The following is a 25,097-nucleotide window of genomic DNA, read 5'->3' on the forward strand; positions in this document are numbered from 1 at the left end:
CGGGCTATAGAGCGTTTTCTATTCGGGCTCCAGTACTATGGAATGCCCTCCCGGTAACAATTAGAGATGCTACCTCAGTAGAAGCATTTAAGTCCCATCTTAAAACTCATTTGTATACTCTAGCCTTTAAATAGCCCCCCTGTTGGACCAGTTGATCTGCCGTTTCTTTTCTTTTCTCCTCTGCTCCCCTTTTCCTTGAGGGGGCGGGGGGCACAGGTCCGGTGGCCATGGATGAAGTGCTGGCTGTCCAGAGTCGGGACCCGGGGTGGACCGCTCGCCTGTGCATCGGCTGGGAACATCTCTACGCTGCTGACCCGTCTCCGCTCGGGATGGTGTCCTGCTGGCCCCACTATGGACTGGACTCTTACTATTATGTTGGATCCACTATGGACTGGACTCTCACAATATTATGTCAGACCCACTCGACATCCATTGCTTTCGGTCTCCCCTAGAGGGGGGGGGTTACCCACATATGCGGTCCTCTCCAAGGTTTCTCATAGTCATTCACATCGACGTCCCACTGGGGTGAGTTTTTCCTTGCCCGTATGTGGGCTTTGTACCGAGGATGTCGTTGTGGCTTGTGCAGCCCTTTGAGACACTTGTGATTTAGGGCTATATAAATAAAGATTGATTGATTGATTGATATTAACATGTAAACAAAAACGGCAAAAAAAATAAATATAAATTATATACTGTATATATCAATGTATGTATATATATATATATATATATATATATATATATATATATATATATATATATATATATATATATATATATATATATATGATATGTGTGTGTATGTTACTCATCAGTTACTCAGTACTTGAGTAGTTTTTTTACAACATACTTTTTACTTTTACTCAAGTAAATATTTGGGTGACTACTCCTTACTTTTACTTGAGTAAGAAATCTCTAAAGTAACAGTACTCTTACTTGAGTACAATTTCTGGCTACTCTACCCACCTCTGCCTGTAACCGCTAAATGCTCGCTGGAAGGCTACATTGACAAACAACCACATGACCCACATGCATACAACACACGCTAAAAAAAAAAAAAAGGTAGAAGGACATGCATATCCACTTTTTCCTGAAATTAGTGGCCAATTTCAAAATATAAGACTTTTGATGTTGCAGACATGCAAGCCATTGTTGACCTTGCTTTCCCACCTGTACCTCAGGGAGGGAACCTTTGGCTAAACACTTTAAACAAAGCTAACCCTGATATACACGGTGCCAAAAACAACACATGGCAGGGACATCTTATTCATCACATGCAAAATTGGACAGAGCAGGATGGTGGTAGAGTAACAAGGAAACAACTACTTAAATTACAGATCGCTGAAAATGAAAAGTTAAAAGAACCAAAAGGTCAAAGATCAGCTAGCGTATATTCAGCAGTGGGTGACCTTGCTTTTGAGTCCCAGCAGGTGGAGGACACCAGACGTGTGACCAGACGGTTGGACTCGGGTGGTGGACACGGTGCTTTAAGGCCAAGACAGGGTGAAAACTGTTTCATCTGTGACCAGCCGGGTCACTGGCAACGTGAATGTCCTAACTCCTCTGAACGAGACAGGCTCCCAATTGCAGCCAAAACATCATACAGGCATGGCAAAGGACGCCCAAGGCAGAAGCCCCAGCAGGAAATACAGACAGGCCCCCTGCTGGACATAAGTGTCAACGGACAATGTTATCAGTTTGTGATTGACACTGGTGCCACCCACTCATTTCTGAATGCAGAGGTACCAAAGAAACTGTGTGCTTCCTTTTTGGAGGTCGAAGGCTTCGCTGAGGTCACAAGAATGTTACCGGTCACCAAACCTCTTCCGGTTCAGATTGCTGGACACACACTGAAGCACCCCTTCGTGGTTGACCTGCACACACCTTGCCTAATTGGTAATGACCTCCTTTACAGACTGTACCCTGACATTCAATATCGCACAGAAGGAACCTTCCTGGTGTTACCTGACGGCTCAACCACCAAGCTGCGACACCACTACCAAAGCTCCTCCATGAGCTCATACCACAGCCTGAAACACCAGAAATGGCTGACATCTACAACTGCTCTATCAGTGAAAACCCTGGCTGACTGAGATGCTTCCATGTGTACCGCCACCCGACTCGCCTCATGTTCATGCCAGGAGGCCTTTGACTCCTTTATATTTATATATGTTGGAACTCAAGGTGTGGCTGCTCATGTTGACATATCTTTGCTACAACTAGCATGGTATAAGATGGACACAATTGCTGTCCCACATTGTTCCCTTGCTCTTTGCCCCGCCTACAAAACCAAAGACTTAGGTCCAATGATAAAACACGGCGTAGCTGCCACTCATTGCACCGACACCCAAAACCACATTTTCACATAGCTATGGGCTGCACTTTGGACACCCCGGCTGTAGGCTACGAGGAGCTAGCAGCTACACAACAGCTGAGCTAAAACGACACATTACATTTAAGCATATCTAACAATTATAGTTGCTTATTACATACACACAGTCGCCATGACAGAAGTCTGATAGAAAGTATTCAGTAACAAACGTGTCCGCATCATTCGACTATCTACAACATGAGCTTGACTTAATTTGTTATTGTGGCCACCAGGCGTGGTGAAATTTCAAATTACTACTGCAAAGGCATCCGCCATAAGGTTAGTATTTTTCTAGTATTTGTGTATTTAGTTGAGTTTGAGTTATTTCTGATTTCGCTAAGGGGTCCCCTACCCTAATACCACCCTCCAGTGGTCCACAGAGACTGAAATGACTTTCATTGACCTCAAACATGACATGTCCTCCGCCCCTGCTCTTGCTGTACTTGACTATTAGCTGACCTTATTCTTAGGTGTTTCTGAAAGTGATAGTATTACTGACACAGTCTCTTTTTCAGAAACAGAAGGGGGAGGAGGTGAGGGTGGATTCAGACTTTTGGATTCAGACTCCGTACAACAAAATAGCTTTAACAATATTCCTGTGGGTAAGAAGTTATAACTAAATTGTTGTAAGTTTGTAAATTTAACTTGAAAATAGCCATTTTGCACATCGATAGTAGTTTAGTAAATCAATTTGGAATATGGAGGAGGTGAGGGTGAACCGTGTATAGTTTTTGACTTCATTGATATGATCAATCCGGTGAAAGGGAAAAGATACTTGCTGACTTGTGTTGACAATCACAGTGGTTGGCCGGAAGCAACCCCAACCTCAAAAGAGGATGCAAAATCAGTAATTAAATGGCTTGTGAATGACCTAATTCCCCGACATGGTTTCCCCAAAAAGATTAGGTCAGACAAAAGCACCCATTTTGAAATTACTCACTTAGCCTTGGTCGAAAATGCTCTTGGACTAGAACACAGGTTCGGTTTGGGGGTACCATCTTCAGTCCCTAGGTAAGATTGAAAGGATGAACCAGAACATCAAAAACGAATTGGCTAAAATCTGTGCACAGACCAAATTGGATTGGACTGACATGTTGCAATTAGCGTTAATGATCATTCGAATGTCCGTGAATAAAACTGTTTTACCGCCCTTTGAGTTTTTCACCCTATGAACTGCATACAGGTCAGCCCCTTCCCAGGATCAACACCCCCCTGGAAGAAGGAATCAGCGTAAAACCAAAATGGTATTTTACACAAAATGCAGAATTTGTGTGCCAGTTCTTCTGTACAGATTCGAGGATGACAGCCCGCCACTCCAGATTCCCTTCCGTCCACTGAGAGGGTCAAGATCAAGGTCATCAAACGCAAGTGTACGGAGCCCAGGTGGAATGGTCCCTTCAAGGTCGTGGTACGGACGTCCCACGCCCTTCGACTAGCTGGTACAGGGGACACCTGGTACCACCTCTACCTCCGCACTCCCGCGGAGGAGCCTGCCACGGAAGGGGCCCAGAAGACGACGCTGAGAGATACCTCTCTCCGTTGAGCTGCCGTCTACCGTCGTGTAGATCTTCCAGATTTTCTACCTACATTACTCTGATCAACTCCAATATTGTATACCATTGATTGTGAGACCAGTCCATATGCTAGATGTTTCTTAGTTTTTCTTGCTTGCTTTCAGCATACTATTTGTGTCGTTACATTAAGTGAAAAGATTGTTTATCCCCGTCTCGTTACCTGAATTACTCTGATTTTGATTTCTGAAAGGCAGGATGTTATACCCAGTAGGATTCCCTGACGGACTGGTGTTTGGGCTTGCTCTACTGACCTTGTGTCTCAATTCTTCCTTCCCGACGACAGTGACTGACAAGTGTCTTAGAACGTACGGCGGACTTGAAATAGACTTGGTCAAGGGGGACAGCAAGACTTACTTTTCTGACCTGTGTAGTGTGATTAAGTGCGAGGGGAAAATTAGTTCTTACCGTGCTAGTAACCTCTATCTTTGTTACGACTCAAACCTGAACTATTGGTGTCGGATGCGGACAACATACTCTGGTAAGTGGTGCCCCTTATGGAAGCAGGTAACCCACTACACAGGGCCCTTAGACTACCATGACCCTTAATATGCCAACATACCTCCACAATTCAAAGTTATTCTGAGAGGGATGACCTTTCAGAGGAACTTTGATCGGTCCCAGAACCCCCTTTCCCCTACAATTGCCAGAACAGGTGTTATACCTAGTCCCTTTTATGTTGTTTTGGGGGTTGACCAGACAGGTACAGACCCTAAAGGAATTATTAAAATTAATGTCCTTGAGAGGGCGTTAACTACCTCTGCCCCCTTGAAGATCTGGTAGCTTTGACCTTAGGAGCAGGTGCAGGCAACCTGTGGCTTAGGTGGATGACTAGCATGGCTAAGAGCCAAGACCTGGGTGACTGTGTTGCTTGTTCCGCTGGACGTCCCTTTCCCCACACTTACCCCGCCCCTTTTAAGTTGACTGACACTAATGGCTCAAACTGTCTTATCTCCTTGTTTTCTGAACCCACACCGCCAGGTTGTGATTTGTTGGTTAGTGTGCACCCTCCTGTTGACAATTTCACCCGACTTCTTCCCTTTGTGGCAATTTACAGGACCCCCTTCATCCCCCTACAAATTGGGTGACATTAACCCCTCCTGGTGCACCACCCTGATAGATGGCTCAAGGATAGGCCCTTGGGCACGAGCTGACTTATTCTGGTATTGTGGGGAGCATAGATTGTACATTAGAATCCCGACGTCAGCCGTTGGGCTTTGTGCTATGGTTAGACTGGTGACCCCAGTCACCCTAGACGGTACCAAATTAACACCCCTTGGAACTCCTGTTTCAGCGGCCTCTCTAACTTCCCGCAGAGGACGCCATGTTTTATCTCGGAGGAGTGTAACGGGCTCCTTTGATTTGATGAGAAACCCTGAGAGTGTTTACTTTGATGCAATTGGACAACCAAGGGGGGTCCCACCACAACACAAATTGTGGTGTGAATCCTGTGCAGGTTTCGAGAACCTTCCTATAATTGGTGCTATTTTCCCTGTGACTGCTACTAAAAATGTAGAACGCATTAACTATGTTTTTATAATCTGTTGAGACTGACCAACCTGACTCGTGATGCTGTTGAGGGGCTTGCTGAACAACCTGGGTTTGCTATGTCACTGAAGGGGGTCTGGCAAAGTGGTGACTTTCGAGAAATGCTAGTTTCCTTCCCTGAGAGTGACGACATTGACATAGATTCCATCCGTTTATCTCCCATGTAACTATGCTTTTAATTTTTTACTAGCTTGCTCAAAGAGGGGCGTATTTTAGAAGTGTTGTACTAGTGATAAAGATCTTTTTAGAAGATCTGAAGGGGGACTTGTCGGAAGCAGATATTTACATATATCCGAATTTAAGTTGTACTTCTTCCATTTCTTTGTCATATTTGAAAACAGCTCGTGTTTTCCATTTCTTCTCTTGATGCTCTGTCAGCAAGTATACTGTGTGTGTTGCCCTTGAGTTCTTTGGAATGTGTTTTGACTAGCATTTGTTTTGTCTACAGAGATGGGACGAGAGAGAGGGTGGTGGGATCGGGAAGACAGACCATTTTGGGAGGCGCAATAGAATGTTCTATGGTTAGACTGGTCTCAATCAATATATATATTGGCAAAGCTTTGAGAATATACAACAAAATACCTATTCTGTCTCTGGTGGTTTTTCAACTCAGCTTTAAGTGTCGGAAAGAACTTGGGAGCGAATTGTGACTTGAATTCCCTGGTAGGAACAACTGGTCCAAAACGCAACAATATATATATATATATATATATATATATATATATATATATATATATATATATATATATATATATATATATACTAAAGGTTTGGGGTATCCAAAAGGGGTCCCCCTCATAAAAGTGATAAAAATAAATCATATTATAGTCTCGTGTGGTTTTTTTAAGCTTTTTTTTATGTATTATGCTCCTTGTAGCAAGAAATCCTTGGTTTTGATATGGCAAACACAAAATATGCAAAATAAAATCCCTAAAACATATTTAAAATTGGAATATTTAATGTGAAGTAATTGGAGCCTTGAATAGGTCAATAATTCATAACAACACCGATTTTGATTCATTATTAATTTTTGAACAATGACAAGTTATAAATTGTATATATATATATATATATATATATATATATATATATATATATATATATATATATATATATATATATATATATATATATATGTGTACACTAAAGGCTTGGGGAACCAAAAGGGTCCGCCTAATTAAAAATAAGTAATATTATAGTCACGTTATAAGGTGTTTTTCTTTTCCTTTTATTTAATCTTATTATGCTCTTTGTAGCAATAAATCCTTGGTTTTGATTTGGCAAACACAAAATTTACAACAAAAATTCCTCAAAACATAATTAAAATTGGAATATTTAATGTGAAGTAATTGAAGCTTTGAATAGGTCAATAATTCACAACATTGATTTTGATTCATTATTACTTTTTGAGCAAAAAGAACAGCCTGCATGGCGACTTTGTGTTTTTACATGTCAATGCATTCTTGTTACAGTACACCTCTTTGCGCGTTTTTATTCCACTTACTATGTTTTAGTACCGTATTTTCCGCACTATTAGCCGCACCTAAAAACCACAAATTTACTCAAAAGCTGACAGTGCGGCTTTTAACCCGGTGCGCTTTATATATGGATAAATATTAAGATTCATTTTCATAAAGTTTCGGTCTCGCAACTTCGGTAAACAGCCGCCATCTTTTTTCCCGGTAGAACAGGAAGCGCTTCTTCTTCTACGCAAGCAACCGCCAAGGTAAGCACCCGCCCCCATAGAACAGGAAGCGCTTCTTCTTCTACTGTAAGCAACCACCCGCCCGCGTAGAAGAAGAAAAAGCGCGCGGATATCACCGTACGTTTCATTTCCTTTGTGTGTTTACATCTGTAAAGACCACAAAATGGCTCCTACAAAGCGACAAGGATCCGGTTCATGAAAAGACGCAATCTCTCCATCCGCACACGGATTACTACCGTATTTCACAGCAACTGATATTCCTGTGAACCGCACTGTGGAACGGGAGCACGTACGGTGAATATTCGCACCACAGGGAATGAGAAGTCATCCTTCACTGTGGTTCTAGCTTGCCATGCTAATGAAACTTCCACCCATGGTGATATTCAAAAGGAAGACCTTGCCAAAAGAGACCTTTCCAGCCGGCGTCATCATAAAAGCTAACTCGAAGGGATGGATGAAGAAAAGATGAGCGAGTGGTTAAGGTAAGTTTAAGTTTACGCGAAGAGGCCGGGTGGCTTTTTTCACGCAGCTCTGTCCATGTTGATATACGTATGTTTGTGATTGCACATTTGCGTACATTTTGGGAGTGAACAGAGTTGTTAGAACGCTGGTTTTTAATATATTATTAAAGTTTGACTGACCTATCTGACTGTTTTTTTGACATTCCTTTAGCGCAGTTAGATGCGGCTTACAACACGGGGCGGCTTATAGGTGGACAAAGTTTTGAAATATGCCGTTCATTGAAGGCGCGGCTTTTAACCCAGGGCGCCTTATGGTGCGGAAAATACGGTAATAGTATTCTTAAAATGTGCCGCGGGCCATTTAAAAATGAGCTGCGAGACGCCCACTTTGGACAACATTGCTTTAAAATATCAGCACGGTCCTGTAAATTAGTTATTTATTTTTTAAGTTATCTTTTGGTATAATAACTCTAATGTGTTTAGTGTCAACATTTTATGAGCATAAAAGTCATGTGGGCGTATTTCATATATTTGCTATCTAAAAAGGTTCAGTCCTGTTACTCAAATGACTCACAAAAAATACAAAACGTTTCTTGAGATGCATCACAACACATTTGGAATATGTTACTATTTGATTTCCAGTTGAAAAAGACAGATTCATAGAATATGATGTATTTGTATGGTGACTGTAACTTTCCGATGAAAGACTCAATCCTGTTACTTGCATCCATCCATCCATCCATTTCCTACCGCTTATTCCCTTCGGGGTCGCGGTGGCGCTGGAGCCTATCTCAGCTACAATCGGGCGGAAGGCGGTGTACACCCTGGACAAGTCGCCACCTCATCGCAGGGCCAACACAGATAGACAGACAACATTCACACTCACATTACTTGGAGTCATTTGAATATGTGTTATGACATTTGCAGTTGAAAAAGAGGTGGATTCAGACTGACATGTTATTGTGCGTGAGGAAGGTCCACTGCCGCCTGCGTCTGACATGAATTGATCATCAAACAAGGCTTCGCATTAGACATTTATGAGATGATCTATTTAATGTAAGACAATTAGGTGCAACAATCAGCACTAATTCCTGACTCATAAACGACAGCCTGAGCCGCCCGTCCAATCAATAACAAACACTGATGAAAACCGCTCAAAGCGGCGGCCATTACTGGCGCCGCAAACGGTTCCGATCGCAGCCCGTTGATCGGAAACCCTTTTTGCCGCGTCAGCTGCGCGCGACTTCGACCGCTCCGCTTCTTAATTAGAACCTTGTCATCTTTGGAGCGCTCGGCAACATTTAAATGTCATCAATTATCGAGCTCCGGCTTCACGCCACCAGGCGGAGCATGAACGCCGCACGCGCCATGACCTCCCGCCTCCAGGGGGCACTACTTCTGCATGGCCACATGACATCTAAAGACACTGCTTGACTGGGTCTCAAATGGAGGCGGTCTGATGATAAAACAACCTACACTTACTATAAATGACAATGGAAATATTTACTTCTTCCCTCCTTTTGGTGAATTGCAATCACTACAGCTAGTCCCGCCCCTTCTTCTACGTAGCAATGATGGCGACTAGTGAGGGTTTGACTACAACATCCGTGTACTGACAATGTACTGCAAATTTAATACACTATATTGCCAAAAGTATTTGGCCACCTGCTTTGACTCACATATGAACTTGAAGTGCCATCCCATTCCTAACCCATAGGGTTCAATATGATGTCGGTCCACCTTTTGCAGCTATTACAGCTTCAACTCTTCTGGGAAGGCTGTCCACAAGGTTGCGGAGTGTGTTTATAGGAATTTTCCACCATTCTTCCAAAAGCGCATTGGTGAGGTCACACACTGATGTTGGTCGAGAAGGCCTGGCTCTCAGTCTCCGTTCTAATTAATTCCAAAGGTGTTCTATCGGGTTCAGGTCAGGATTCTGTGCAGGCCAGTCAAGTTCATCCACACCAGACTCTGTCATCCATGTATTTAAGGACCTTGCTTTGTGCACTGATGCACAGTCATGTTGGAAGAGGAAGGGGTCCGCTCCAAACTGTTCCCACAATGTTGGGAGCATGGAATTGTCCAAAATGTTTTGGTATCCTGGAACATTCAAAGTTCCTTTCACTGGAACTAAGGGGCCAAGCCCAACTCCTGAAAAACAACCCCACACCATAATTCCTCCTCCACCAAATTTCACACTCGGCACAATGCAGTCCGAAATGTAGCGTTCTCCTGGCAACCTCCAAACTCAGACTCGTCCATCAGATTGCCAGATGGAAAAGTGTGATTCATCACTCCAGAGAATGCGTCTCCACTGTTCTAGAGTCCAGTGGCGACGTGCTTTACACCAGTGGTCCCCAACCACCGGGCCGCGGCCCGGTACCGGTCCGTGGATCGATTGGTACTGGGCCGCACAAGAAATTAAAAAATGTTTTATATATATATATATATATATATATATATATATATATATATATATATATATATATATATATATATATATATATATATCCATCCATCCATCCATCTTCTTCCGCTTATCCGAGGTCGGGTCGCGGGGGCAGCAGCTTAAGCAGGGAAGCCCAGACTTCCCTCTCCCCAGCCACTTCGTCCAGCTCCTCCCGGGGGATCCCGAGGCGTTCCCAGGCCAGCCGGGAGAGATAGTCTTCCCAGCGTGTCCTGGGTCTTCCCCGTGGTCTCCTACCGGTCGGACGTGCCCGAAACACCTTCCTAGGGAGGCGTTCGGGTGGCATCCTGACCAGATGCCCGAACCACCTCATCTGGCTCCTCTCGATGTGGAGGAGCAGCAGCTTTACTTTGAGCTCCCCCCGAATGACAAAGCTTCTCACCCTATCTCTAAGGGAGAGCCCCGCCACTCGGCGGAGGAAACTCATTTCGGCCGCTTGTACCCGTGATCTTGTCCTTTCGGTCATGACCCAAAGCTCATGACCATAGGTGAGGATGGGAACGTAGATCGACCAGTAAATCGAGAGCTTTGCCTTCCGGCTCAGCTCCTTCTTCACCACAACGGATCGATACAGCGTCCGCATTACTATATTATATATATATTACTATATTATTATTATATATATATATATTTTTTTTTTTAATTAAATCAACATAAAAAAACACAAGATACACTTACAATTAATGCACCAACCCAAAAAACCTCCCTGTCCCATTCACACTCATTCGCATAAAAAGGGTTGTTCCTTTCTGTTACTAATATTTCTGGTTCCTACATTATATATCAATTTATATCAATACAGTCTGCAGGTATACAGTCCGTAAGCACACATGATTGTATTTTTTTATGACAAAAATAAATAAATAATACCATTATAGCCTTGCAACTTCACCACGCATTCCGGCCGATCAAAACGCGAATGTCAACTGTCTAATCCGAGAGTTTTGATTTTGCTGTTAAAAAAAAAAAAAAATGCTAAAAACAGATTACATATATTTAAAGACACATTTGTGTCATGGGTGACAAAGTGTACTATTATTCGTGTCCACAATGCGGCCAGGGGGGCGATTTGCGGGCTAAATCTCCCATTTTGTTGGCTGCAACATATTTTCGGAATAAAAAAACAACAGTAAGAAAAAAGAGCAACAAGACGTAATGTAAAGAGAAAAAATTGATATTTTGATACTAATAATTAATACCATTTGTCATATAAAGCACAATGTTGACACTTTTCATGCATAATGTGTTTATGGCATTTTTTTTTCTTTTATTACAAAATCAAACAATATCAAAATGACCCCTGCATACTTTGGCTTTTAATAGTTTGGACACCCCCAAATTATTAGAATTATATTTTAATATTTTTTATGATTATATTACAACCTTTTGTCTTACATTTTGTATGTTTTTTTAATGTTGTTCTTTATAATTTGCGTGCCAACAAAACTTGGGCTGTGGGTCGCAAATGGCCCCGGGGCGCACTTTGGACACCCCTGTTCGAATCCAACTATCGTATTTTCCAGACTATAGTGCGCACCGGGATCTAAATTTTAGAAGGAAAAACATTTTCCCCATATATTAGCAGCACCAGACTATAAGCCGCATATATATACACGTGAAATTAGTTAATCACCAAAAATATTTTGTAAATGTTTATCTACATTTCTTAATGGTTTCCAAACAGTGTCTGTAACAGGGCAGTAAAACGGATGATCAAACAAAACAGGAATCATAGTCATCGACCCATTCGCTGCGGAAGCTAGCTCTCCAATCAACTAAACAGACTCAATAACTCCACAATGACGTGAACGCCATTGTAAGTTAATAATACTAACACAGACACTTGTAAACTTGTTAGCATTTTAGCTAATGCTAATGACGCAAGCTTCATTACACTACAATAGCCCGTACAAATATGCATGAAAATACTCCAACAGACATCGCAGATGGGACAATTTAGAGTAAGAATTGTTTTAGTTATATTGTAAGACTTACAAATGTTGCTTGGAGTGAAGAATTAAGAATCCATACAAGTAAAAATGCTATACGGCTATAACACAGAACAGGACTTCCACTTCTGGTTCAAAGCTCAGTCTAAACAGCAGGGCATTGCAGGCATAGCAGAACCTGCAGTGAGAAAACTTGTTCAAAAGATGGCACCATAGCACAAGCAATAAGACAACTATTCAGTGTCTGCTTGTTTTTCTGAAGCTATTTGCATTCTAACCGTCAGCCAAGAAAACATCCATAAACTAGCCACACCCTTTTACAAGCCGCAGGGTCCAAAGCGTAGGAAAAAAGTAGCATCTTATAGTCTGGAATTTACCCTATTCTTTGTTGCTTGTGTAGACGAAGCAGGAACAACGTGTCACAATATATTGTATATTGGGGCGGTATAGCTCGGTTGGTAGAGCGGCCGTGCAACTTGAGGGTTGCAGGTTCGATCCCCGCTTCCGCCATCCTAGTCACTGCCGTTGTGTTCTTGGGCAAGACACTTTACCCACCTGCTCCCAGTGCCACCCACACTGGTTTAAATGTAACTTAGATATTGGGTTTCACTATGTAAAGCGCTCTGAGTCACTTGAGAAAAAGCGCTATATAAAATGTAATTCACTTCACTTTACTTCATTCACTATTTATTGATCAAATGCCACAATTGTAGCTCAGACCGACTTCCCGTTCCGGTCTACAGTGCTAAGCCTTCTGGGTAATGTAGTATACAAACATGTACCTGCTACTATACAGGTATTTATATATTAATTTCCCATGTATTTATCCAGGATAAGATAATTAAGAACATATATTCATTTGCAATGCTGACCTAGCATGTTAGAGATGTTGAGGTGTGATAATAATCTCTCATCATCGCTCAGGAGCAATACAGATCGCTCTCAACAGTTCACAAATATGGTAAATATGTAGGAACATAAATGAATGTTTAGGATGGACAAACACTTTTCAAGTGTAAAATATACATGGAGAATGTCGAAAGAGCATATAGCCTTTGGTGGTATTTCATTTTGTGATTATTACTATTACTAGTTATAAGGAATTAAACAGTACAGTAATGGGACAATGAATTGAGTACCGTATTTTCCGCACTATTAGCCGCACCTAAAAACCACAAATTTACTCAAAAGCTGACAGTGCGGCTTTTAACCCGGTGCGCTTTATATATGGATTAATATTACGATTCATTTTCATAAAGTTTCGATCTCGCAACTTCGGTAAACAGCCGCCATCTTTTTTCCCGGTAGAACAGGAAGCGCTTCTTCTTCTACGCAAGCAACCGCCAAGGTAAGCACCCGCCCCCATAGAACAGGAAGCGCTTCTTCTTCTACTGTAAGCAACCACCCGCCCCGGAAGAAGAAGAAGCACGCAGTGCATGCTGGGATATGTGACGTTTCATTTCCATTTGTGTGTTTATGTAAAGACCCCAAAATGGCTCCTATTAAGTGTGTTGTCTGTCTAATTATAAATAATGCAGACGAGGCGTGTTAACTGAGTTCTCAACGTTTACTCACAGCGTGCTCATAACCACATTCTAACTCCCAGCATACAACAACGCTTCTCAGGGCTACCGCGCATGCTCGTCACTATCGTTGCATGCTGGGTAGTGTAGTTGTTATATTTGCTAGCTCATAACATCACATTAAGAGACACGCTTACGCGCTTAATTCAATACTCGCCGTCATTCCGGGTGGATGGACAAAAGACCTCCAGCCGCTAGATATTGGTGTCAACAGGGCATTCGAAGCTAGACTGCTAACTGCGTGGGAACAATGGATGACCGAAGGCGAACACACCTTCACTAAGACAGGGAGGCAGCGCCAGACGACGCCAACATCTGCCAGTGGATCGTAAATGCCTGGGCAGATATTTCGGTCACAACTGTGGTCCGAGCTTTCCGGAAGGCAGGATTCACAGAACTGCTGGATAACAGTGACACTGACTCCGATGACTTCGACGAGACCGAACCGGCCATTTTGGATCTCACATTTGCCCAACTTTTCACTTCGGACACCGAAGACGAAGGATTTACGAATGAAGAATAACTTCAGAAAGTGAGCGCTATGTTTATTTTGTGTGTTGTGACATTAACGTTCGAGCAACATTATGTTGCTATTGCTCTACACTATTTTGAATTTTATTATGTTTGTGATTGCACATTTGCGTACATTTTGGGAGTGAACAGAGTTGTTAGAACGCTGGTTTTTAATATATTATTAAAGTTTGACTGACCTATCTGACTGTTTTTTTGACATTCCCTTTAGCGCAGCGTAGGCGCGGCTTATAGTCCGGGGCGGCTTATTGGTGGACAAAGTTATGAAATATGCCATTCATTGAAGGTGCGGCTAATAATCCGGTGCGTCTTATAGTGCGGAAAATACGGTATGTGTTTTTACTGCCATCTAGTGTGTACTTTTTAAATTCGTGTGCTATAAAATGAGTAAAACCTCAATACAGAGTTTGGTTTGCCCATTTGTGCTGATAACAATTTCATAAAATCACAGGTTATTGGAAAGAATAAGCCTCCAAATGTAGCAACTTTTGAAAAAGCTGCCGCAGATTTAAGCATTTTAGGCCACGGCATTCATGAAAAGCCTGCGAAATAAACATGTTCCAATTGAGGAGTGGAAGGAGACAAAATGGAGGCGACTCACCAGTCTCGTGAAGAGCGGCACTCCCAGATGCCAGAGGTGGTCGTTGAGCAGTCCGCTGTACACCACGTTCTCGAAGACAGCGACGCTTCCTGACTTGCACAACGTGTTGCCTGAGGACACACACGAGCATGAATTGTTTTGATCGTCTAGCAGAAAGGTTCCATCGATCAGCAATCAACCCATGAGGTGTTTTCTCTTCTTGACTCGTTAAAGTGCACAAAACATTTGATCATTGTCATGGGAAGACTCTACGGAGCCACAATGGAAGTGGTTCTCTCCTCCCTACAAAGTGGAACATACCTCAGCCTCTTAATCATATGTCTACATCAGTCCTGTCCAATGTGTGATATGCAGCTGAAGTTGGCCAGGCTAACAGGAAGTTAGCTAAAGACAGTATTTGCTCAATCTGATGAATGTTTGAAAGTGTTGAGATATGTTGAAAATGTATTGGTTTTTGTGTATATTGAGAATATATGTTTGTATGTACATTGTTCAATTAAAAGAATAAATACAGGAAAAAAATAAGTTAATTAAAATAAAAAAAACAGGAAGTTACCCAGGCTACCAGGAAGTTAGCCAGGCTAACAGGAATTTATCTAGGCTAACAGGAAGTTAGCAAAAGACAGTATTTGCGCAACCTGATGGATGTTTGAAAGTGTTGGCATATGTTGAAAGTGGCTTTTGTGTACATTGAGAATATATGTTTGTATGTACCTGGTCCAATTAAAGAAAAAAAAAATTAAAGAAAAAAATGTGTAATAAAAAAACAACAAAAAATAAACAGGAAGTTAGCAAGGCTACCAGGAGGTTACATAGGAGTACAAAAGCCACTAAATTGATATATTTGTTAAAAACATTTAAAGTGAATTGGGTAGCCCTTTTTAAAAAATGTTTTACTGATTGTTTTCATTTTTAAAACAATATTTTTTATTATTATTATTTATTAATATTTAATACTCTCTGTATTTGCTTTTGGTTTTTTTTCCTTGATGTTGAAAGTGCCTTGACTTTTGTGTGAATTATAAATGTATGTTTGTTGTTCAATAAAATCTTTATAAAAAAATAAAATAAAAACCTGGAAGTTAGCGAAGCTACCAGGAAGTTACCCAGGCTCACAGGAATATAGCCAGGCTAACAGGAAGTTAGCTAAAGACATTAAGCTCCACCTGATGGATGTTTGAAAGTGTTGAGATATGTTGAAAGTGCCTTGGTTTTTGTGTACATTGACAATATATGTTTGTATGTACATTGTTCAATTAAATAAAACAAAATTAAAGAAAAAAAACAAAAACAAAAAAAAAAACAGGAAGTTACCTACGCTACCAGGAGGTTACCCAGGTTACCAAAAAGTTAGCCTGGAAGTTACCCAGGCTACCAGGAAGTTAGCCAGGCTAACATAAAGTTGGCCAGGTTAACAGGAAGTTAGCCAGGCTACCAGGAAGTTACCCAGGCTAACAGGAATTTAGCCAGGCTAACATAAAGTTGGCCAGGCTAACAGGAAGTTAGCTAAAGACAGTATTTGCTCAACCTGATGGATGTTTGAAAGAGTTGAGATATGTTGAAAGTGCATTGTTTTTTGTGTACATTGAGAATATATGTTTGTATGTACATGTTTCAATAAAATAAAATAAATTAAATATAATAAAACTAATAAAAAAACAACAACAGGAAGTTAGCTCGGCTACCAGGAAGTTAGCTAGGCTACCAGAAAGTTAGCCAGGCTACCAGGAAGTTAGCCAGGCTACCAGGAAGTTAGCTAGGCAATAATAGGCACCGGACCTCAGGGGAACCCCTCCTTAAAGACACATGAGCAGCACAGTACTTTTTTTTTTTGTTAAAACCCTAAAACGCTCTATAACACTGTAAAATATTACCTCTTAAGTCTCTAAAGACGGATATCCCTCAGGTGTGGCGTGACTGCGAGCTTAGCTAACTTCCTGTTAGCCTGGCTTAGCTGTTCTTAGTTCAGCTAACTTCCTGTTAGCCTGGCTTAGCTGTTCTTAGTTCAGCTAACTTCCTGTTAGCCTGGATACACTCCTCTTAGTTCTGCTAATTTCCTGTTAGCCTGGATACGCTCCTCTTAGTTATGCTAACTTCCTGTTAGCCTGGCTTAGCTGTTCTTAGTTCAGCTAACTTCCTGTTAGCCTGGCTTAGCTGTTCTTAGTTCAGCTAACTTCCTGTTAGCCTGGATACACTCCTCTTAGTTCTGCTAATTTCCTGTTAGCCTGGATACGCTCCTCTTAGTTATGCTAACTTCCTGTTAGCCTGGATACGCTCCTCTTAGTTCAGCTAACTTCCTGTTAGCCTGGATATGCTCCTCTTAGTTTTGCTAACTTCCTGTTAGCCTGGCTAAGTTCTTCATGACAGTATTTGCTCAACCTAATGGATGTTTGAAATTATGGAGATGTATTGAAAGTGCCTTGGTTTTTTGTGTACTTTGAGAATGTATGTTTGTATGTATATTGTTCAAATAAAAAAATAAAATAAAAACTATTTATGGTTTAGCTATATTCCTGTTACCTTGGCTAAGTTATTCTTAGTTTAGCTAACTTCCTGTTAGCCTGGCTAACTTCCTGTTAGTCTGGCTAACTTGCTGTTAGCGTGGCTAACTCCCTGTTTCTAATTTTTTATTGAACAATTGAACGCACACACAGTACATCATGAAAATATACACACACATTAAGACACTTAAGTGTATTTAAATATTTCAAACAAAAAGGTTGAGCAATAACTTCCTTTTACTCTGGCTAACTTGCTGTTAGCGTGGCTAACCCCCTGTTTTTTAATTTTTTTATTGAACAATTGAATGCACACACAGTACATATTGAAAATATACACACACATTAAGACACTTAAATGTATTTAAATATTTCAAACAAAAAGGTTGAGCAATCAACAGCTTTATTTTAACAAAGAATGTTAATAAAATAAAGGGAGAGACAATACAGTAGGATAAAAAAACAAATATACAAATAATTAAACATTTAAAAAATATATGCACTTAAATGTAGAATATATGTAGAATATATTTATATTATTCATATATTATATATTATATATATATATAATATTATATATATTATATTATTTATTATTATTATTTATTATTATTGTCTATTGTGAGCGAACTGTGGTGCTGAATTTCCCCCGGGGATCAATAAAGTACTTTCTATTCTATTCTATTCTATTCATATATATGTGTAGTATAAAGTTGGGCTTCTTTAAAAAAATATAACTTAAGGGTTTTTATATTTTTAACCATTTTCCAAGATTCAATTGAACATTTTAAATGTATTGAACCAATGTGAAAATTACAGTTTTACTCTCAGAAATGGACGTTAATGCATACAAAATGTAGCATGCAACAAAATAATATTAACAAGCATTTCTAGATAACTAACTTTGATAAATACACCAAATTCAATCTCTTCTATCGTAAATGGGGACATCAGCCAATCTCTGATCTCCTCCCAGAACAAATGCACGGCATCACGTTCCATAAATAAATAATACACATCGTCTACAGCACAGGTGTCAAACTCAAGGCCCGGGGGCCAGTTTTGGCCCCCAAAAGCCTGGAAAAAATGGGTTTCAATAAAATACATATTTTATTATATTTTTTTTTACTAAATGCATTTGTTTTTTCAATTTTGACAGGAAAAAAAAAATGCATATTTTAAACTTTAATATTATCTGATCATGCCACTTATATTATTACATTCTGTATTGCAAAACTCGTTTTGTGAGATAAAAACAAATAGTTAAATATCGGCTTGTCACCTTTATTTATGATTTTAAAGCAAGTTATGCATAAAACAAATCTAATAATCAAATGCATATGCATTTTGATTAAGTTTATTACCCGCATGCATAATGTCAATTAATTTTACAAAAGCGGCCCTCTGAAAGCAGCCATCTCTGCGATGTGGCCCTGAATGAAAATGAGTTGGATACTACAGCATTACATAAACAACATAGCTAACTTCCTGTTAGCCTGGCAACACTCTTCTTACTTTAGCAAGCCCCCTGGTAACCTGTCTAAACTATGTTGTGTTTTATCACCTTGCAGCCTTTTTTTCTCTCCGTACTTTTTGGGGGTTTGTGTGTGTTTTTGGCATCGCAGTAGCATTTTTATTTTTGCCGGCAGAGTTCAAGCGATTGCAGCATTTTTTTTCCCCCATTTTGCATTTTCCCGTTGCATTTGTTTTGAGGTGTTTGCGTAATTCTGGACCATTTCTTTGTGTGGAGCGATTGTTTGCTCCTGTGCTCCATCGCATAAAACAAACATGAGTGCAAATAAAAGATATAGGCTTGTGAGTGTATGCTGCAGTCCGGCATGGCGGCACACACACACACACACACACACACACACACACACACACACACACACACACACACACACACACACACACACACACACACAGGAGGACTGCATATCATGGCGGAGGCAGCGCGTTGTGATTTGTGCACAAAAGCGAGGCTGCACAGGCGCATGGAGGGGGCGGAGCCAAGCGGTGGTGCTGACAAGCAGCACATGCATTATTTACGAAGAAAAGTCCAAAAAAACCCAAAAAAAAACAGCCATTAAAGTGTCAGTGGTGCTTTGGGGAGAGCCGGGCGTGGCGCTCTTATTAATGGGCCAGCCGTGCACTACACTGCCATGCTGTTGCACGTTGCAGTGCACATTGAGGCGGGGACAACAACACCCGACACACACACACACACACACACACACACACACACACAAACACACATACACACCTAGCCAGGCCACGTGTGAACTAAGCATGATTGTCGTTCAACTTTTAATGTTGTATTAAAAGTTTGTGATCAACTAAAAAGACGACACGTTACTCATTGCTGCGTTTTCTCCTCTCGGGTTATTTTTTATTTCTTCTTCTTCTTTACGGCCTTTTCTCAGCTGTCGGCCGTTCTCTCGTCTGCACACTTGACAGCAGCGAGTCCATCCGCATTTATTATTCATCGTGTGATTAAAGTGTGTGTGTGTGTGTGTGTGTGTGAGTCCTGCAGGCAGCTGTGGAGGAATGTAGCAGCGATCTACTTTACATGATCTACACCATGAGAGCTGCTTCTCGACTTTTTTTTTTTTTCCCAAACTGGTTGATGTTGAAATCAGCTGTCAATCAAAGTCGAGCGCTAATGCTAACCTTGTCCCTCGCCTGTGTTAGCTTTTAAAGTCAGCCGTGTGCAATAAAAATGCTCTCTTTTGCAACACAACAACACATGTGACGTCATCTTCTGAGATTAAAAAGCAAAGAAACAGAAATATTTAACTTATTAGTTGATTAATGATACATTTTGATTGACTATTTACTTGTGTAGCTACTCTTAGACTTGTAGGTGAATAAGTGTGAGAAGTGCACTGCCAGTACCTGGATCTTCTACAAAACCCAAAACCAGTGAAGTTGGCACGTTGTGTAAATGGTAAATAAAAACAGAATACAATTATTTGCAAATTCTTTTCAACTTATATTCAATTGAATAGACTGCAAAGACAAGATATTTAATGTTCGAACTGAGAAACATATTTTTTTTTTGGCAAATAATCATTAACTTAGAATTTAATGGCAGCAACACATTGCAATAAAGTTGTCACAGGGGCATTTTTACCACTGTGTTACATGGCCTTTCCTTTTAACAGCACTCAGTAAATGTTTGGGGACTGAGGAGACCAATTTTTTAAGCTTCTCATGTGGAATTCTTTCCCATTCTTGCTTGATGTACAACTTAAGTTGTTCAACAGTCCGGGGGTCTCCGTTGTGGTATTTTAGGCTTCATATTGCGCCACACATTTTCAATGGGAGACAGGTCTGGACTACAGGCAGGCCAGTCTAGTACCCGCACTCTTTTACTATGAAACCACATTAATGTAACACGTGGCTTGGCATTGTCTTGCTGAAATAAGCAGGGGCGTCCATGGTAACGTTGCTTGGATGGCAACATATGTTGCTCCAAAACCTGCATGTACCTTTCAACTTTAATGGTGCCTTCACAGATGTGTAAGTTACCAATGTCTTGGGCACTAATACACCCCCATACCATCACAGATGCTGGCTTTTCAACTTTGCGCCTATAACAATCCGGATGGTTCTTTTCGTCTTTGTACCGGAGGACACGACGTCCACAATTTCCAAAAACAATTTGAAATGTGCACTCGTCAGACCACAGAACACTTTTCCACTTTGCATCAGTCCATCATAGATGAGCTCAGGCCCAGCGAAGCCGGTGGCGTTTCTGAGTGTTGTTGATAAATTGCTTTCGCTTGGCATAGTAGAGTTTTAACTTGCACTTACAGATGTAGCGGCCAACTGTAGTTACTGACAGTAATTTTCTAAAGTGTTCCTGAGCCCATGTGGTGATATCCTTTACACACTGATGTCGCTTTTTGATGCAGTACCACCTGAGGGATCGAAGGTTCGTAATATCATCGCTTACGTGCAGTGATTTCTCCAGATTCTCTGAACCTTTTGATGATATTACGGACCGTAGATGGTGAAATCCCTAAATTCCTTGCAATAGCTCGTTGAGAAATGTTGTTCTTAAACTGTTTGACGATTTGCTCACGCATTTGTTCACAAAGTGGTGACCCTCGCCCCATCTTTGTTTGTGAATGACTGAGCATTTCATAGAAGCTGCTTGTATACCCAATCACGGCACCCACCTGTTCCTAATTAGCCTGTTCACCTGTGGGATGTTCCAAATAAGTGTTTGATGAGCATTCCTCAACTTTATCAGTCTTTTTTTCCACTTGTGCCGGCTTTTTTTAAACATGTTGCAGGCATCAAATTTCAAATGAGCTAATATTTGCAAAAAATAACAAAGTTTTCCAGTTCGAACATTAAATATCTTGTCTTTGCAGTCTATTCAATTGAATATAAGTTGAAAAGGATTTGCAAATCATTGTATTCTGTTTTCATTTACCATTTACACAACGTGCCAACTTCACAATTTTTGGGGTTTGTACTTGAAATCAGGGGTGTCCACAGGGCGGTCTGGGAACAAGAAAGTTTGATCATATTACGCCTATACTGGCTCACCTGCACTGGCTTCCTGTGCACTTAAGAAGTGACTTTAAGGTTTTACTACTTACGTATAAAATACTACACGGTCTAGCTCCGTCCTATCTTGTCGATTGCATTGTACCATATGTCCCGGCAAGAAATCTGCGTTCAAAGAACTCCGGCTTATTAGTGATTCCCAGAGCCCAAAAAAAGTCTGCGGGCTATAGAGCGTTTTCTATTCGGGCTCCAGTACTATGGAATGCCCTCCCGGTAACAATTAGAGATGCTACCTCAGTAGAAGCATTTAAGTCCCATCTTAAAACTCATTTGTATACTCTAGCCTTTAAATAGCCCCCCTGTTAGACCAGTTGATCTGCCGTTTCTTTTCTTTTCTCCTCTGCTCCCCTTTTCCTTGAGGGGGGGGGGGGGGGGGGGGGGGCACAGGTCCGGTGGCCATGGATGAAGTGCTGGCTGTCCAGAGTCGGGACCCGGGGTGGACCGCTCGCCTGTGCATCGGCTGGGAACATCTCTACGCTGCTGACCCGTCTCCGCTCGGGATGGTGTCCTGCTGGCCCCACTATGGACTGGACTCTTACTATTATGTTGGATCCACTATGGACTGGACTCTCACAATATTATGTCAGACCCACTCGACATCCATTGCTTTCGGTCTCCCCTAGAGGGGGGGGGTTACCCACATATGCGGTCCTCTCCAAGGTTTCTCATAGTCATTCACATCGACGTCCCACTGGGGTGAGTTTTTCCTTGCCCGTATGTGGGCTTTGTACCGAGGATGTCGTTGTGGCTTGTGCAGCCCTTTGAGACACTTGTGATTTAGGGCTATATAAATAAAGATTGATTGATTGATTGATTGAATTTGCGCCATGCAGCTAATTTTTTATTGGCCAGCGGCTATGGCTGGGCGATAAAACAATAACTATATATCACGATAGACATGTGATCAATATCAATAGAAAATGGGGTCGATAGAACGTTCGATAATTTCACTGAGTTCTGTTAGAAAAAATAGGAAGAAATGCCGAGCCGGAACCGCACGGCATTCTGGGGGGTGTAGGCAGAGGAAGGGCTTTGGCCTCTCAACCTATTACGGCCGAGCCTGAACCGCAAGGCATTCTGGGAAATGCTAACAGGAAAAAAAAAAAAAAAAAGCAACAACGGCTAGCTGACAACGAGGAGTGAAACGAAACGGGAATATGAGTGCGGCAGCATGAGAGGAAATTGTAAATAAAAAAGGAAACGTCACGTCACCAGTTTGGCAGTATTTTGGATTTTTTAAGTCCGATACGAATCAGAGTAATACTGTCTGCAAACTTTGCAAGGTCGTCGTCCCGACCAAGTCTGGGAACACGACAAACTTATTTTACCACCAGAGCCGCTCTCACCCGCTGGAGTACAGCAGTATCAAACAGCCACAACCATCTACATCAGCCGGTGCAAGTGGAACAGCACCGAAGCGGCAACAACAGACCACCATCGAGAGATACTCGGCAGCAGTGCCATATGACAAAAATTCAAAACGTTATAAAGAAATAACGGATGCAGTGGTGTATCAATTAGCGAAGGACATGCAACCGCATACTTGCCAACCCTCCCGAATTTTCCGGGAGACTCCCGGAATTCAGCGCCTCTCCCAAAAACCTCCCGGGACAAATATTCTCCCGAAAATCTCCCGATTTTCAGCCGGAGCTGGAGGCCACGCCCCCTCCAGCTCCATGCGGACCTGAGTGAGGACAGCCTTTTCTTTATGACAACAGGGTGACAAGAACTAAATCATCCAGACTATAGATACATTGTATTATTATGTTTATCTTACCTAAAAATAAATATATTTAGTAATTAAAAAAAAAAAAAAAATTACTATATTTTGCTAAAAACATCAAAATTAATTGTATTTTTATTTATTTTTTCTGACTTTTTATTACATCCAGCCATAGAATTATACATTAAAATAAACATATTTGAAATCATTAATTTTAAATGATCATAATAATTCATTTAAAATGACCATATATAATTATTCAAATAATTACTTGTTTATCAACAACTTTAGCATTTTATTCATTACATTTTGAAGCTCTCAGAAGCCAAGTTATGTTATATTCCTTAAGATTTATTTATGCAAGTTTGAAGTATCAATTATCTAAACACAGTTTTGTTTGCATACTTTCAGGATGTAGATATATATATATATATATATATATATATATATATATATGTATTAGAGATGCGCGGATAGGCAATTTATTTCATCCGCAACCGCGTCAGAAAGTCGTCAACCATCCGCCATCCACCCGATGTAACGTTTGATCAGAACTGCACCCGCCCGCCATCCGCCCGTTGTTATATATCTAATATTAATAATAAAAATAAAAAAAAGGGTGAAAACTACGCGAATTGCACCTTGTGCAGACAAGATTTTTCGATCGGACACGGAGGAATTAGCAATGTAAAAGACCACGTTGGGACAAAAAAACACAAGTCTAATGCCGTTGCTAGCGATACAAGTGGAAAACTTTCAACGTTTTTCGTCGCCCAAACAGATTCTTTGGATGTGATAAATGCCGAAGTTTTATTTACGGAGGCAATAATTGAGCATGGACTTCCAATCGCACTGGCTGATCACATGGGACAGTTAATAATGTAATGCAACCTTTAAAAATCATTACGCGGTGATCGCGATCCCAAAAATAAACTTTTCTTGCATGATAATGTCCAGAAAAATTTGCTTTATATTACTATAGAGTCCTTTTAACGAATGAGTTTGATGGTTTATCACAAACCTTAAATGAAATTCCATGGCCACCGTCCTGCTCTCTATATCAACCAGGGTGAGCCCCACCCCTTTCGTGAGCGCACTGCGCGCGGAGTGACCCCTGTTACGCGCCCCCGGCAACAGGGGTGGCAAGCAGGTAAGTTGCACGGGCGGAGCGCGCGGAGTGACCCCTGTTACGAGCCCCCGGCCATGGGGGTGGCGGGCAGGTAAGCTGCTTACCTGTTGCGCGTGACGCCGGCCGCGGCGAAAGCGGACGAGGCGGGGTGTCGGTGCGGTGGGCGCGGTAGTGACCCTGGACGTGCGTCGGGCCCTTCTCGCGGATCGCCTCAGCTACGGCTCCCGGTGGGGCCCTCTCGGGGGAAGGGGCCTCGGTCCCGGAACCCGGCGAGGCGTCCCTTCTCCGCTCCGTAAAAGTGTCCATCTCTTTTCTTTTTTTTTCTTCTGTTGTGGCATATGCAGCAGGTGCCTGCTTGTTTTTCGTATGTGGGTAACAA

At 41.5% G+C, this 25,097-nt stretch overlaps 1 protein-coding gene across 6 annotated transcripts in view; it reads right to left on the reverse strand.

Moving 5' to 3' along the window:
- LOC133620178 (RNA binding protein fox-1 homolog 3-like) overlaps window positions 1-25,097 on the reverse strand; it is a 1,135,173-nt gene that overhangs the window by 431,824 nt on the left and 678,252 nt on the right. For all 6 annotated transcript variants that reach the window (XM_061981452.1, XM_061981455.2, XM_061981451.2 and 3 more), the window contains one exon: window positions 14,788-14,897. In XM_061981452.1, coding sequence (XP_061837436.1) covers window positions 14,788-14,897 — 110 coding nt within the window. The remainder of the gene's footprint in view (window positions 1-14,787; window positions 14,898-25,097) is intronic.

Source organism: Nerophis lumbriciformis, linkage group LG24, assembly GCF_033978685.3.
Source record: "Nerophis lumbriciformis linkage group LG24, RoL_Nlum_v2.1, whole genome shotgun sequence".
Classification (NCBI taxonomy): domain Eukaryota; kingdom Metazoa; phylum Chordata; class Actinopteri; order Syngnathiformes; family Syngnathidae; genus Nerophis; species Nerophis lumbriciformis.